This window comes from Amblyomma mixtum, chromosome 2 (assembly GCF_055824585.1).
Source record: "Amblyomma mixtum isolate Tamu chromosome 2, ASM5582458v1, whole genome shotgun sequence".
Taxonomy (NCBI): domain Eukaryota; kingdom Metazoa; phylum Arthropoda; class Arachnida; order Ixodida; family Ixodidae; genus Amblyomma; species Amblyomma mixtum.
Genome location: NC_143013.1, coordinates 198,828,255 through 198,843,323, shown reverse-complemented (window position 1 = coordinate 198,843,323; position 15,069 = coordinate 198,828,255). Strand labels below are relative to the sequence as shown.

Here is a 15,069-nt window from a genome sequence, read left to right as displayed (position 1 = left end):
CGCCGCCGCACAGCCCCGCGCCTGCTCCTACAGCCTTCGCGGCAGCCTGGTTACTTTTGACAAAGACGGTACCTTCTCTGAAGAAGGGACAGCTTGTCCAGTGAAATTTTCTTTTGCTCCCAGCCTCTTCTACCCCTTGTGATGAAAATGAAGGCATTAAATTATTATCATAGTTATTAATAAAAGCACAAATCTTATTTCACACTAATGTGGCCATTGCAAGCAAGCCAGCAGGCAAAGCATAGAGTGGCAGCAGTTACTTTAAAATTCTAGATGCCAAAGAAAAAAAAATTATGGGTGTGAAAATGTGACTACAAAGCCCTCCTGATGTCATACAATTTTTTTCAAATACAACTAAAACTGATGAACTATATGAATTACAGTAAAAAAAAAAAGCTAAACTGAAGCTGCACTCAGTGCCAGGCGATTTATGTTATCAAGCCTGGCACTGTTCAGCAGGATGCATTCCCAGTGAGCACTGAAGCTACCCTGGACATCCTAGGGATGTCCTGTGGATGTCCAGCGAAGTTTCTGTGTTGCATTGAGTTGCATCAAAACCGAAGTACACAAGAGAGAACAAGACTCGTCCGTCCCGTCTTGTCCTCTCTTGTGTACATCAGTTTTGACGTGACCGTTCTACATGTAACCAAGCATTGTTGACAGGCAGCATGTTGTTCATTTGAAGTACCAAAAAAGCAAGCTTACATAAGTAGCTCAAATAGGAAATGCAGAGTCTCACATGAAGTGGGATAAAGAAATAAACCATCAAGCATGACCATGGAATTTATGCTTCCAAAGCTGACTCCCAGACTCATTACAAAGAATGACACTGCAGGGCAAAATTTGGACATATGTTAAATCAACATATCACTACATGATTCCAATAGATACTGACATAGAGTGTAGCAAATTATTCTGGTCCCTTTCTATTGTTTAAAAGCTTGTTTTCTAGTTTTTAAACAACCAGTGATTTTAATTTTCCCATAAATTTGACTGCAATTTTCTAACTATCTGCATAGCTAAGCAAGGGATCGTGGACAGCTAAATGCCTCAAATTCGGAGCAATCTTGCGATACTTCCAGGGTCTAGGCACTGCAAGCTCATAATTATGGCCCTTCATTTTCCACCTTCAATTTCTCCAGATTTCAGGTGATAAGAATACGACAACAGGTTGCTCACTGAAAACCAAGTGCAAATTACGGCTTTCCAAAAATGATTCTATAATACCGGTTATTTTGACCAGTACAAATAATTATGCACTGCACACCAATTTAGCTCACTGTTTTTCCTGTACATGCAGTGCTTTATTCGCTGTTCATTTTTACACACAATTTAAGAATCAAAGGTTTAACCAAGAAAATAATGATAAAATTACAATATTCTTTACTGCATATCTTTGTTGGTGTCCATTACAGTCTGTATCCATAATATTTCTATATACACACTTGTACATACCCTGCAAAATGTCACAGCTGCCATTTGGAATGCATAACAAAACTTGTTCGAGCAATACACTGCTGGTTTGACCCAACAATGCTCATGAGATGCTTGGTTTGCTTCTAACTGGAACATTTATCCTTAACCAAAGCCATGGCTTGAATGAAACTGCTTAACAAAGATTTACAGCCAACAATACTTGAAAAATATATATATATCTGAAACAGGTTAAAAATATCCATCAAACACAGGTTAAAGATATCCACTAATTTTCCTCCGGTAACTTCAGCTGTTCGTACTTGCCCGTTACAGTTCAGAATGGCAGTATTTTGGGCAGAAATTGGATTTAACCCGATTTTTATAGTTTGGTCAGGGTGCAACAATTGGGGAAAAATGTTTGCTTTTTGCATAACAGGCTAGACGTCACCTACAACAAAGCAAGTAATGCTTACACAACATGCCTCAAGTTCAGATTCGTTCTGCAAGACACGAATGCCAAGATAATGGTGAGCACAATCATAAGGGCAACATTACTGTAATACATCCACGATATATACAGTCACGTCTTGATGGTTAAAACTTGAAGGGTAGCTGAATTTGTTCAAGATACATGGAGTTCAAATTAAAAGGAACCTTTTTAATTAAAACACCACAGATGTTAATAGGACCAAACTGCAAGTCTGAATGAAGCGAATTCAATTTATTGAGAGCCCACTGCACTCTAGAACCTTTTGTATCATGCACATACAGGGTCGTCTACTCATAAGGCAAACATGTATGTGCCATATGGTCGACACTTGCAAACTAACGAGCAGGAAGTTATGTCACTGTCATGTAACGCTCTGCAAAGCTGTGATTTAACTTCATCAAGCACCCCCGTGTTCACCTGGGAAGTGGACGACCCTGTACCACCAAGAAGACTTCTATACAGTGCCTTGTCATCTAGATGACAGCTTTTCTAGTTATCGTAGTTGGTAGACTGACTATTCGCGGGTCACTGGTTCTGGTTTAGCACCTCAGAACAGGACAAATTTTCCTTTGTCTGCAAAGATTATGAAAGCAGTACATCTTGTACTGGTGGCCATTAGGCTGTTCTCAAGGGGGTATTATTGGTTTGCCTCACTTAAAATCTATTCCATTCCGGGGAATTCTCTGAAGCACATTGGGCTGAAACATAGCCCCTGTATTGATTAGCAGTGCTTTAGCAGTGTGTTTTCATTTGTTTGAACTACTTGAAATCGTAAATTTACCACCAAGCCATGAGCTACAAGCATTCTAGTGGAACGGTGCAGGGCGTTCGAAGAGTTGGTTATCGATCATCCCATTGTGCTAAGAAGTATGCACTGTGCCAGAATTTTCTTTCATTGCTGTTCTTTGTTTGACAAGCTGGATCAATACAACGACTGCCTAGTTGGCCTACTCAAATGAGCAACCAATCTTGTTCAGCAGTGGTGCCAAAGAGGAGCCCCAGATCAAAAGGAACTTTTCTGCAACTGCTAACTTAGCTTCGAGAAATTGAGGTTATATCCCAAAGTGCCCCCCTGACTTTTTCAGCCTTTACCTAGCACCTGAAACCCACTTCAGTACAGTGGTGAGCAGCCTTGTCTAGAGTGCTTGAGCAGTGCGCACTTGGTAACAAAAACCGAAATTAGAGAGCAGCCCCTCATTACAGGGCAAAGTTTTCGTGCCTGCTTTGTTTACGAGGCTATCTGGCGCTACTTCCGTGCAAGCGTTGCAGCTGGACCCTAGAGGCTGCAACAAAATACGGATTTGTTTGCAAGGAAGTGCACCGCCCGAGCGCTCTAGACAAGGCTGCTCACCACTGTACCATATAAATGCACACATTGTTCATGCTGTTGAGTCACTCTACCAACTAAGATAATTAAAAAAGCTGTCATCTAGATGACTAGGCACTGTGTAAAGTCTTCTTGGTGGTACAGGGTCGACCACTTATTAGGTGAACACAGGGGTGCTTGATGAAGTTAAATCACAGCTTTGCATAGCTTCACATGACGGTGGTGTCCACATGAAGTGCGGAACCATAGCAGTTCCATGTACTTCCCACAATGACATAATACATGACCACTGAGTCCATCTACTAGCCGAGCAGCTACCAAGCTCTAGCAAGGCAGTGAACAAGTTCCAACAGATGCATAACATTGGCAGTCTACTCGACAGCATGAACAATGTGTGCATTTAAATGGTACTGAAGTGAGTTTCAGGTGCTAGGTAAAGGCTGAAAAATTCAGGACGGCACATAGTTGACCTAAAGTGCGTTGAGGCGAAAGCCTTCAGCGCGGTGTTGCTGCTTGTGTTACTGATGTGTGGTTAAGATGTTAATTAGTACGCCGTCACTTGTGAATCTTCAATGCTGGAGACACTGGAGGGCGTTTGGGAGGCATCCGTCTGATTCGACGCCTTTCTGCAAACACTCTCCAGCGTCCTAGACAAGGAGAACTACATATGCGTTGGCAGGACGTAGCGTAGCCATTAGCACACGCGGCTGCGGAAAGGATGGATGGTGGTTCGAATCCCATCGTGCACGAAGATTTTTTTTCTGGTTTGAAGAGAAAAGTGTGACACCTCTGCTGACAACCTTCTGTCCACAACGATGAGGCATTAAAGTCTTTCGCCTTAAAATGCAAATCAGTAGGTTTTATGAAGTTTCACCAAGTAATACCAACTCTTCACGGAGCAGCCAATCTCAAGTGGCACAAAAGAGAGGCTAGTAGGAGTGGCATCCTTTTCAGTGACATCATTTATTGGAACACCAGGACGACTCATACACAGCTGTCTAAACTGCCGGTGAAGATTGGCTGCGTCGAGCACATATGCGCAAAATATAGGCTTCAGGTTGTGGATCGCAGTGTGCAGGACGGTGTTTGTTGGCCCAATTATGTCAGAGTAAACTTATTACTACCCTGTCACACCCTGGAATGGCCAACAGAATTTGGAAATAAATTGTGATTGTGCTAAGTGTAAAAATGACTCAAGAACGTCCATGGCCTCTCAAAGAAATGAAAGAAAAAAGGAAATGCGCAGGTCGCGAATCTACGAAACGTAATGATAAGTGCTTACTGTTGACATGGCTGAACTGTACTCCCGACTTTTCCTCGCCGACCAGTTTCTGTTCGAGAACGAGCAAAGCAGAACGACACACATCACCATTGGTGATTCGTTTACTAACGCTTCCTGTAGAGACAGCAGTTACCTGTCCCGGTGCTGTTAAGATGATCGTCAGACATCCACCTGTGCAGAAAGAAAAGTTTCGAGTATACGCGAGGAGGTCGTGATACAACGCGATTGTAGGCTGATTCCCGAGTACCCGTACAAGCGAGATCCGACGCGCATACACTAATGTGGTCGTAGTACACCACTACTGTGTTTGAAACGACCTGCCCTACAGTCTAACGGTGCTCCTTCAAATCCTATTCATGAATCACAGCATCCAACTGTGGTTGTACGCCAATTACCGTTTGAAACAACCCGCCCTGCGATCTAACTATTCTTGTGTCGCCACATCCCAGATAATCAGTACTAACTATCGCTTCGTACCATTTACTTATGACCGCCAAATCGTGCCAGCCCAACACACAATTTCTTCCCGCTCCGAAGAAGCGCCAGAAACGGTTGTTGACAACGCAGCAACTTTTCAGCAAACTTTTCAGCAAAGCAGTAGCTCTACGCTTTTGTGTAAGGCCGGCGAACATTGCAACAATCATGCAAAATATGATCCGGCATTTTATGGCGCTACGTTCAACACGACGTTTTCGTCTTCAACCAATGCCAAAGCTAATGATTTTTGCTCAGATCGCAGTATACCAAATATATATCACAGTCGAAAACATATAAATATATTCTTACTTCACTGTGTGCCAGTTAAAACGAATTTTTAAGTTTTGTGCTGCTCCAACAGTGTGAACGTCTAAGCCTAAGTCATACGACGTACCTTCTTCAATGCCCTCCGGAAATTCCAAATCCACCACGAGTGGAGTCGCCTCCAAGAAGACTTTAATAGTCATGATGGCACGTTATGCGATCTCGTTTTCCTACGTTAACATTGCCGAGAGATGAAAAGAACCGAGTGTCGGGCAACACCTTCCATTCAACACCAGCGCGGGCTCAACAAACCATCGGGGGAAAACATGGATGACCAATGCCGCGTAGTCAACATACGAGTCGCCTAAAACGCATTTGCGAAGAAACCATTTTATTCGAGCAAACAGTTCACGCATCCAGTTGTGGGCACACCGACGAAGAATCACTGACCACCGGCTGCTCGCGTCAGCTGCAAAACACCGAGAAACTGAAAAATTCCACTTTCTTCTAGGCCTGCTTCTCTGCTATTTCTTTCCGCTAGGCGTCCCAGTGGTTAGGCACAAAACTGAATCCGAAACTGCAAGAGTTGCATAGCAGTCAGCGTGCCGTGTTGTCATGCGATACATGCAACAGATGCTGGCTGCGTACGTTTTGTGCGCTTTATTTCCGCCTATCTACTGGAACGCATATGATATGACCCATTTTGTGGGCAATGATCTGCGCAGTGTCCTGCATACAGACACCCCAGCTGAGTAAGCGCACTCCTTTGTAGGCCTGTGAGGTTTGTAAGGAAGGCTGAATAAATCGAGGAAAAAGAAAGTAGAAAAAAATTACGAGGAACTTTAGCGCTGCCAATTAATTGCTGCCAATTAATTAACCTTTGCTTCCAATTAATTAATTAATTGCCAATTAATGACGCTTAATCTTTGCTTTTAGGAGTGGAACGCGACAGCGTGTTGTAGCGCTGCCAGGGAGTCCATGGAACGCCACCACCCGTTCGGCGCGATGCGTCGCCCTTTGAACGAAACATGGGAACGAAACGCTTTTTGAGGAAAGGAAATGGCGCTGTAATTCTCTCTTCTCGGTGGACACCTGCACCGCACCGTACAGGAAGGGAGGAAGTGGATTTAAAGAAGGAAGAGAAAGAGGGGCCGTAATGAAGAAAATGAAAATTGTATTTGAGGAAAGGAAATTAGGCAGTAACTGTCTCACATATCTCGGTGGACACCAGTCGAAAATTGTATTTGAGGAACTATCTCACATATTTCGGTGGACACCCGTCAAAATTAGCCTGCAGTGACGTCACGACCATTTCGACCAATCTGAAACGCGGACAAATTTGCTAACACGTCTTGGTCACGACAGTATGAGCCATTAAAGGCTTTCGCCTTAATACTAATTAACTGCTAATTAATGACGCTTAAGCTTCGCCTTTAGGAGTGGAACGCGACAGCGTGTTGTAGCGCTGCCAGGCAGTACACGTACCGTGCCTTGCTAGCCTTGCCCAATTTGAACGCAACGCTTTTTGAGGAAAGGAAATGACGCAGTAATTCTCTGTCATCTCGGTGGACACCGCAACCGCACCGTACAGGAAGGAAGGAACGCCACCACCCGTTCGGCGCGATGCCTTGCCCTTTGAACGCAACGCTTTTTGAGCAAAGAAAATGGCGCAGTAATTCTCTGTCATCTCGGTGGACACGTACCCGAACCGCACCGTACAGGAATGGAAGAAGTGGGAGTGAAAGAAGAAAGAGAAAGAGGGGCCGTAATGAAGGAACTGAAAATTGTATTTGAGGAAAGGAAATTATGCAGTAACTGTCTCGCATATCTCGGTGGACACCCGTCAAAACGCGGACACACCTGCCGACACGGCTGATAACGACAGTATGAGGCATTAAACCTTAATAAATTTAAGGCTCTGAAAATAGTTAGCAAAAATGTTAAGTGGCCTCAAAGCAGTGTAAAGCGTGGCTAGGCCACCCATATGCTGCCCTTTCATGTATCAATAGACCCCCTACTTTTCCCTCCCTTAACAACCCAACAAGAGCCTCCTTTTCTAAATAAACAGCTCATTCATTCATTCCGGAGCTCGCCACTCCCGCCTTCCTTCCCTCACGGCGAGACAGTTAGTGCGCCACTGAACCCTCCACTTTTTTACCACCACAAAACCTCCGCTACGGCATCTATTTCTCTCTTTCTTCTTTCACTCCTACCTTCCTCCCTTCCCTTACGGCGCGGTTCGGGTGTCCACCTAGATAAATCAGACACCCCGTCATTTCGTTCCCTAAAAACCAGTTTTCAATTTCTGCGCGCTTACCCGCCGCGGTGGCTCAGTGGTTAAGGCGCTCGTCTACCGAGCTGTAGTACCCGGGTTCGAACCCGGCCGCGGCAGCCGTGTTTCGATGGAAGCGAAACGCAAAAGGCGCCCGTGTGCTGCGCGATGTCAGTGCACGTTAAACATCCCCATGTGGCCGAAATTGTTCTGAAACCCTCCACTACAGCACCTCTTCCTTCCACACCCAGACAATTTCCTTTCCTAAAAAATCAAAATTTCGTCATGGTTCACTACTGGCCTTTTCTGCAAGCAGCACACGCTTCTTTGCCTCAATTCAGCTGCACCTTATGGTCCCCTTTCCTGTCATTAGTGCAAATAATTATTTAGTGAAGCTCATAGGGAGGGGGCACTGTCATAGTTAGGGCTACAAAAAAACGATGCAGCGAGGTTCCAGAATGAACAGGACCCCCAGTTCTTTTAACCTGCACCAACACCCATAAGCACATGGGCATATTTGCGTTTAACCTTGCTCGAAATGCGGCCATCATTAGTTGGGTTCTGTTCTGTGACCTTCGGCTAAGCAGTTCAGGGCTGCTCTGCATCAGCCAACACAGCAGGTTTCGTTACACCTTATTACACTGCATGTGCAAATATGAGTTCTGGTTAATCATGCAGCCTATATCCATAACTGCTCAGATGGCATCGACAACAGTCCAGACATCCTATCCCTAAACATGTCTGCTAAGTCACCCCCCTACTAGACAATTCGTGCTTCCATCATTTCTTGTACAACATTCAGCCTGTTTTAAACTGTAGCAACCATATCAGCACAAATCTTTTATGTCCATGATGCAAGCACAAACCTCACTCAATTAGCTATAAAGCAAACAAGGGAAGGGGAATGAGGGGCTCGTTATAAATATGAGAGAAGCCAACAGCCACAGAAACCAAGGGCCACAGGGGATTTTTTTAATTTATTTTGTGGTGTTGATCAATTTAGAATATTACTGAATATGTTATCGCTTAAAGGTAATTGATTAGAAAAGCAGAAGAAAAAACAACCACATGCTGCCGGTGGGATCCGAACCCACGACCTCCGAATTACGCGTCCGGTCACATGTGCCCCTGTGCCCCTTGGTTTCTGTGGCTTCTCTCAATTAGCTATAGTTACCAATTGGTCTCATTCTGCACAAGTGGAGGAGGTGGATGTACAGTCCTGGACACATTACGGAGCATGCTTTGGTGGTCAAACTTCTGTCATGCCATACCCGACAAAAATGAGGAAATAATGCATGTCAGTACAATCCAGAGATGCACTTGCATATTAAGCCAAGAAACCATACCTTCTCTACGGAACACGTGAAAAAATTTCTAACACTGAAGCATGCTCCATAATAATTTGGCTGCAGCCGTACATACTGTTCTTTGAACAAAAACACTGTCATTTTCATTATCAGAAATGCTTTCAGCTTGAAACGCCCAAATAACAGCACCATCTGGATTCCTTAATCCGGCAAGTGCTGTTATCTGGTTAACCTTAACTAGTGGCACACTGAAACAAACCTCAAGATAGCACCAACTTCCATTCCAGAGACTAAAATGAGACATCAAAACTTAAGGGGGGACGAGGGTCTTAAAACTAACTTTATTTATGGCTAGAATCTCATGAAATTTTGCACACAGATGCATTTTTCTCTTCCGATTCCAAATATGCAATCATAATTGAGCTGGTGGTCTTAGATCTTGCGAAGTCCAGAATGTAATTAGGTAATTTCTTACGCAGCTTTAATGAACTTTATCATTGCAATTTGTTGCTTTTATTTACATGAATTGATAGCCAGAGAGTTTCCATACCCAATGACATTCTTAGTTTTTCTCTAAAGGCGTCATCCTGACATACTATGTCGAGAGTAAGAGGTCACACTATTTTACACGGCAACTCGTTAAGCTAATTGTAAATTGCTATTTATATGTGGCCTAAACCAAAAATGTAAGAATGTTATCGGGTATGGGAATTTGCTGGCTATCAATTCATGCAATTAAAAGCAACAAAATGCATTGAGAGTTCATTAAAGCTGCGTAAGAAATTACCTAATTACACTCTAGAATTTAAGATAACTTTTGATCTAAGACCACAAGCTCAATTATGACCATTTTTGAAATCAGAAGAGAAAAACGCATCTGTGTGCAAAATTTCATGACATTCTAGCCACAAATAAAAAGGTCTGTTTTAAGACCCTCGTCCCCCCTTAACTGCACTGTGCTTTGCACACACTGCTCACTGCATTCCAAAACGTAATATTTGATAACTGCTATAATCAACCTGGCTAAGTAAAAATGGATCAACCTAACTTCAAGGCTCTAAAGAGCAACCATGTTTTTTTGTTGTTCCTGAGGACTCACAACACCACAAAAGAGAGCTTGTGATCACTGCTTGCATAAACACACACAAAGAAAACTGACAACAGCAGTCCAACGGGTGTATGAAATAAAGCCTTTTATTTGTCCTAATCACAATCTGCACAGCCCACGGTAAAGTCCATTTGAGTCTCAAAAAGCGACGTCGCAAAATAAACAGCATCAGAGAGGCAGCGTTCAAAGCCGCAGTCATGCAAAATAAAAAAAAGAAACAGCAAAAGCTGGACAGAGAGAAAGAATTTCAACAGGAGTCCATTTTCATTGTTTCCGGCACCCACAAGTTCATCATCTTCGCCAATCCTGGGGGCCACAGGTGCACTTTCACCGCTTCTGCCGCCCTTTGGCCCCCCTGTCTTCTTTTCTGAAACTGCACGTAAGCAAAGAAAAAGGAAGGACACACATCAGTGACCTCAGTGACTTTAAAAAGGCAGCGCTCATTCTTGGGGATGGCACTGAAGGAGATTAATGGTTAAACGGCACTACTTTACTATTAATACCCTTAAGGTATGTCGCCACCTTTTTCAAAATTTTTTAAAATTTTGACCATTAAATTTTTATTTCACATTTACTTTATAGAGCACCATTTTATATGATATTCAAAAGCAAAAAAGAGTGAAAAAAGCCATGCTGGCATTTATTATTCACAAAAAATTGCCCAAACATGGCTGTTATGCAAACACTCATAACTAGTGAATGAAGAGCAGGAATTGTAAACTTTTCAGCACAGAGTTAGCCAACTAACCATACTGTGCAAGCAACTAGGATCTTTGCCATCCGATAGTTGAGAAAAAAGTTATAGCAAAAACGCTACAGAAAACAAAAAATGTGTCATTTTTGCCTACATTCCTTGACATAAAATATGATTATATCAAAACTCACCATTCGATTTCATTTATCCTAGTTCATTGCACAGGCTAGTAACAAAGGAAAGAGCGTGCAAAGTTTCATTGAAAAATATTTATTGATTTGGAAGTTGTCACTGTTTGCACAACACGAAAGTGCGAGAAATAAAGTTTTGAGGAAAACAAGATTAATGTTTTTCAATCCTTGTGGAAACAAGATCATCACGCCCTAGGAAGTTAAAATCCTCCAGGTTCATAGCTAGGGCCCTCCTTAGCTGACACGAGCTCTCTTATGGCATTTGTTGCTGCCCGTCTTTTCTTGCGGAGATGTTTTGCCTTGCCCGTTGATTGACGCTGGGCCTTCTTCACACGGTACTGGTCGCTGGTGCAACATGCTACGAGAGGGTGGTGGCCAGATTCGATGCCTGCTTCCCTCAAAATATCTGCTGTACTTCTGCTGCCATCATTGAAGGACAGATCCTGTGGCATTCAAAGCGATAGCGTAAAGCGCACACAAAGCCTTAGAAATTGCCTTTGAATAATCTTTTACATATCAGACTAAAACAAAACAGAAAATTTTCAATATACGCCGCTGATTATCGCTGAGCTATCATTTTCTGTTACCAAACCTCATCAGTTTCGGTTTCAGAACTGTTCACCACCTGTTCGACAGTTGGCTATAACTTTTGAACAAAATAATACACGAACATTATTCTTGCTGCAAAACATTTTTGAATGTTTGGGAATTCCCGATATAAAAAAAAGAAAAAGGTAAGCGTTAGAGTTTCAACGTCGCAAAGCTGCATGCTCCCGACTAGGGGCACTGAAAAAGTTTTTTCACAACCAGCACCCAAAACTGTATAGGGGTGGCCATGAGGGATGCCACATTGGGAACTCCGGACTGATTTCAACCACCCGAGTCTCTTAATGTGCACTGCCACTGTGCACTACAGGGGCTTTTTGCGCAGAAAAAGTGTCTGGCTCTGCTGTTATCTGTACAAAGTGGCACTGCCCTGCTATTAAAAGCCCATTTTACAGGGTTTGCCACACCACAAGAAGGGACATGAGCTGCACTCGAGTTTGCCTGGACTCTTAGCCAACAGTGCGGCAGAAGAGTAACTGACAATTCTTGGCCGGTCTGTGCATGGCCACGAGCTCTAGCACAGTTAAACAGCACAAATAAGTGCCCTTGCCAGAGAGTGCACTCAGGTTGGAGGGCGTTCACAGAATACACTTTGAGGGCCGAGCATGTAGTCTCGACGGCAGTGATTTTTTGGGCATAAAATGCAATACATACCAAATGCACATATAAGTAAGTTCATTTTTTCTGTTACATACCGTATTTTCCGGTGTATAAGACGCACCCTTGTATAAGACGCACCCCCCATATATGCAGGCTGTCATTGAAAAAAGTTAGTATATAAGAAGCACCCGTGTATAAGACGCATCCCAATTTACCCAGTTAGGCTAGTGAGGCTTAATTAAACATGCTTGTGCGACCATTGCAAAATGCACCTTACCTGTGAGAAGTTCTTAAGCACTGCTAAGTGATCGAAAAAGGCAACACTCACGCCATACCCGCCCACGTTTTAGCAAAAAAAGAAAAAAAGAACGAAGGAACTCTCCTTATGTCCATAAGAACATTTTATATTAACTTAAAACCTTCGAAGTCTTGTTCTTAAGATGTGCTATCAAAAAGCACGCCCATTTCTGGAGGCGACCCAGCTGAAACATTTTCTTCGCACTACATACACGGAGCAAACAAAGTTGCAAAGGGTGACTGAAAGAAACGCCGGCTTGTCTTGACAATGGCGAGAAAAGCGATTGTCGCCATCTTTTGGCATTTCACATTACTCTTGCTTGGGGCCTGCGAAACGATCGCGGGTTTATGATTCCGGAAGTCGTCATCCCCACCGTTTAATAATAAAGTTGCTCTCGGTGGTCCCCGTATTGAAGTATTAACCGTGTTAAAACCGCGTCATTGGTAGTGATGTTTTTTCGGTGAAAAAAGCTTGAACATGGACCTGAGTAATTTTTGAACTCAAAAAAAAAAAAAAAAAAAAAAAAAAACAGAAAAAGTCGCATATAAGACGCACCCTTGTATAGGACGCACCAGCAAGATTTTTGAAAAAAAGCCGCGTCTTATATACCGGAAAATACGGTATATTTTTATTTAAGCAATGGTTTTGTGAAAGCGACCAGCAAAACAACACATCATTAACAGGCGCTGTAGCCTGCTATGTTGTCTGGATTCGGAAAGTGCTAGGAGCTTGTCTTGACTTACTACACTATTACCATACCTCAAATTTAATACGGCCGTGGCCAAAAATTAAGTTACGCTCGTTGTGACGTGCTCTACTGCTCTAAAGAAGAAATTCTGAAGGTTACGCTTACACATTGTCATTTCAAGAAATTTCCTTTTTAGCCAGCTGCCCTTTCTGTACCAACGAATGCACTCCGCTTTCCCGTTTTACACTGTGCGAGCGCACTGGAGGGGCTGAAGCACAATCCCCTTAAAGGGGCTCTGAAGCATCTTCCGAGGGGAGCCCATCAACTTGCTCAATCACTACACTGTGCTGTCACGAACACCTGAGTCAAAGAATACACTTGTACACGCAGCAGAGAACCCATAATCACATGCGAAAGTTGGAGAGTCCTTTTAGCCAAATTTTTCATGCTTGCACCGCTCCTGTGTACACCTGCTCAGAGATGGCTACTGCTTAGATTCGTTCCCATGTCGGGCAGCTACCACGACCGCGGCCAATAAGAGGCGTAGCTCCGACGGATCTGGAAACTCCACCCCCCTGGTGGGGGCCGGTGGAGGAGCGCCGACCTTCCAGCGTGCAAAAAGTGACGAGAGGAGAGGGAAAGGTGCGACGACGCTTACATTCAAATTTTTGACCACAGACAACTCAGCTTCTACAAGCCCATCAAAAGAATTCTTGCTGGAGGATATTCGCGAAGCGGCGTTCTTTAAGATCACAGGCATACCGTAACTCTGCTAGAACCCCTTTCAGAGCCCCTTTCAGTGCACATTATTTTGCATGCTTTTTTACTGTGCAGTCCAGCAAGCTTTGAGTTTCATTAAGTGCACTGCAATGGCAAGATTACCCATCCTCTTGGTTCACACAAAAATGCTGCACAAATCTAGCACCTCGGGCTGTTCCCCCCCAGCGGCCAATCAGGAACAACAAACAATGACGTTACATACGTGCTACTATAGGGCACCCCTGCCACCCCTGAAAGTAGAAACAACCACTCACTTTGGTGCAGGCGTCAGGGGCACTGTGTCGGGGGGAGGCTTGAGAACAACCTGCACAACATGTCACAGTGCGTCAGCCCTGACAACCGCCACCATCAGTTTTCACTTGGCTCAGAGAATAAACAACAAAGCACTTGACAGTTTGAAGACTGGCAATCATGGAGAGCAACCCAGTCTGCCACTGCACAACAGTTATTAAAAGCATATGCCTGCTTTAGTTTCACAGGCTCCCGACAGTGGTAATGCGTGTGTTACCACCCTGGAGCACGCTTAACGTATCCATTTCCCTCCGCAGTTCTGCTGCTGCCTCCATTTTTTTTTCCGGGCCCTCGACGCCTCGGCCGTATAGTAAAACTCTGTTGATACGTAAACGCTGGGGAAGAAAATGTATTATCCGGGAAAACGTACGATCCAAACCGCCTAATTTTGAAGAATGTAACTGCTGAATGAGGTACAAAGACATTTATTGGCAAATTCACTTCATAAAAATGTCAGTTGGCATTTCTTGGCACCAGATCTGAACAGATGCTTTTCTAGTGCTCGCACAATTCAGTCAGGAACTTTGCAAAGCATCCGGTGCAACGACAGCAATGACGACAGTAACCGCAATCTTTTTCTTGTCATTCTTGGATGCTTTGCCCCTTTGCACCTAAGTACTGCAGGAAACCCACAGCAGCAGCTGACAGTTGCTGCCTTTTTGCTTTTTAAGCAGTGCTCCCCAAATACGGCCTGCTTGTATGTAAGCACACCGCTGCAGTTCGTAGATGCTTCGCCCCTTTGCCTTTATGCGCCGCGAAGAAACCTAACTGTTTCTCCTCTTCGTGCTGCGTCCCCACAAAAACTGCTCTCCCAAATGCTGGTGATAGTGATGGCGGCTTTACCCTATTTAACGGGTGGGCCGTGGAGTGTAATGCACTGCTAAGCCAAGAACAAAAAGAAAAAAAGAAAGAAAAGCAAACAGTCTTTCACACAATATGATGTTAACACTCGGCTCTATGGCAGTCTATGGCCAAAAT

The 15,069-nt window shown here is 43.8% G+C and overlaps 2 protein-coding genes across 3 annotated transcripts in view; both read right to left on the bottom strand.

Moving 5' to 3' along the window:
- The window catches only part of LOC149362174 (uncharacterized), a 64,858-nt gene extending 59,240 nt beyond the window's left edge, over positions 1-5,618 (bottom strand). The window contains exons 1-3 of one of the 2 annotated variants that reach the window (XM_089572935.1): positions 5,387-5,618; positions 4,649-4,686; positions 4,516-4,564 (exon numbers count right to left, since the gene is read on the bottom strand). In XM_089572935.1, coding sequence (XP_089429061.1) covers positions 4,516-4,564; positions 4,649-4,686; positions 5,387-5,459 — 160 coding nt within the window. In that variant the 5' untranslated portion in view covers positions 5,460-5,618. The remainder of the gene's footprint in view (positions 1-4,515; positions 4,565-4,648; positions 4,687-5,386) is intronic. The other variant, XM_089572936.1, reaches the window with a different exon arrangement.
- Positions 5,619-10,011: 4,393 nt separating this feature from the next.
- Positions 10,012-15,069, bottom strand: part of LOC149362173 (uncharacterized) — a 96,521-nt gene continuing 91,463 nt past the window's right edge. The window contains exons 26-27 of the mRNA XM_089572934.1: positions 14,055-14,104; positions 10,012-10,316 (exon numbers count right to left, since the gene is read on the bottom strand). Coding sequence (XP_089429060.1) covers positions 10,271-10,316; positions 14,055-14,104 — 96 coding nt within the window. The 3' untranslated portion in view covers positions 10,012-10,270. The remainder of the gene's footprint in view (positions 10,317-14,054; positions 14,105-15,069) is intronic.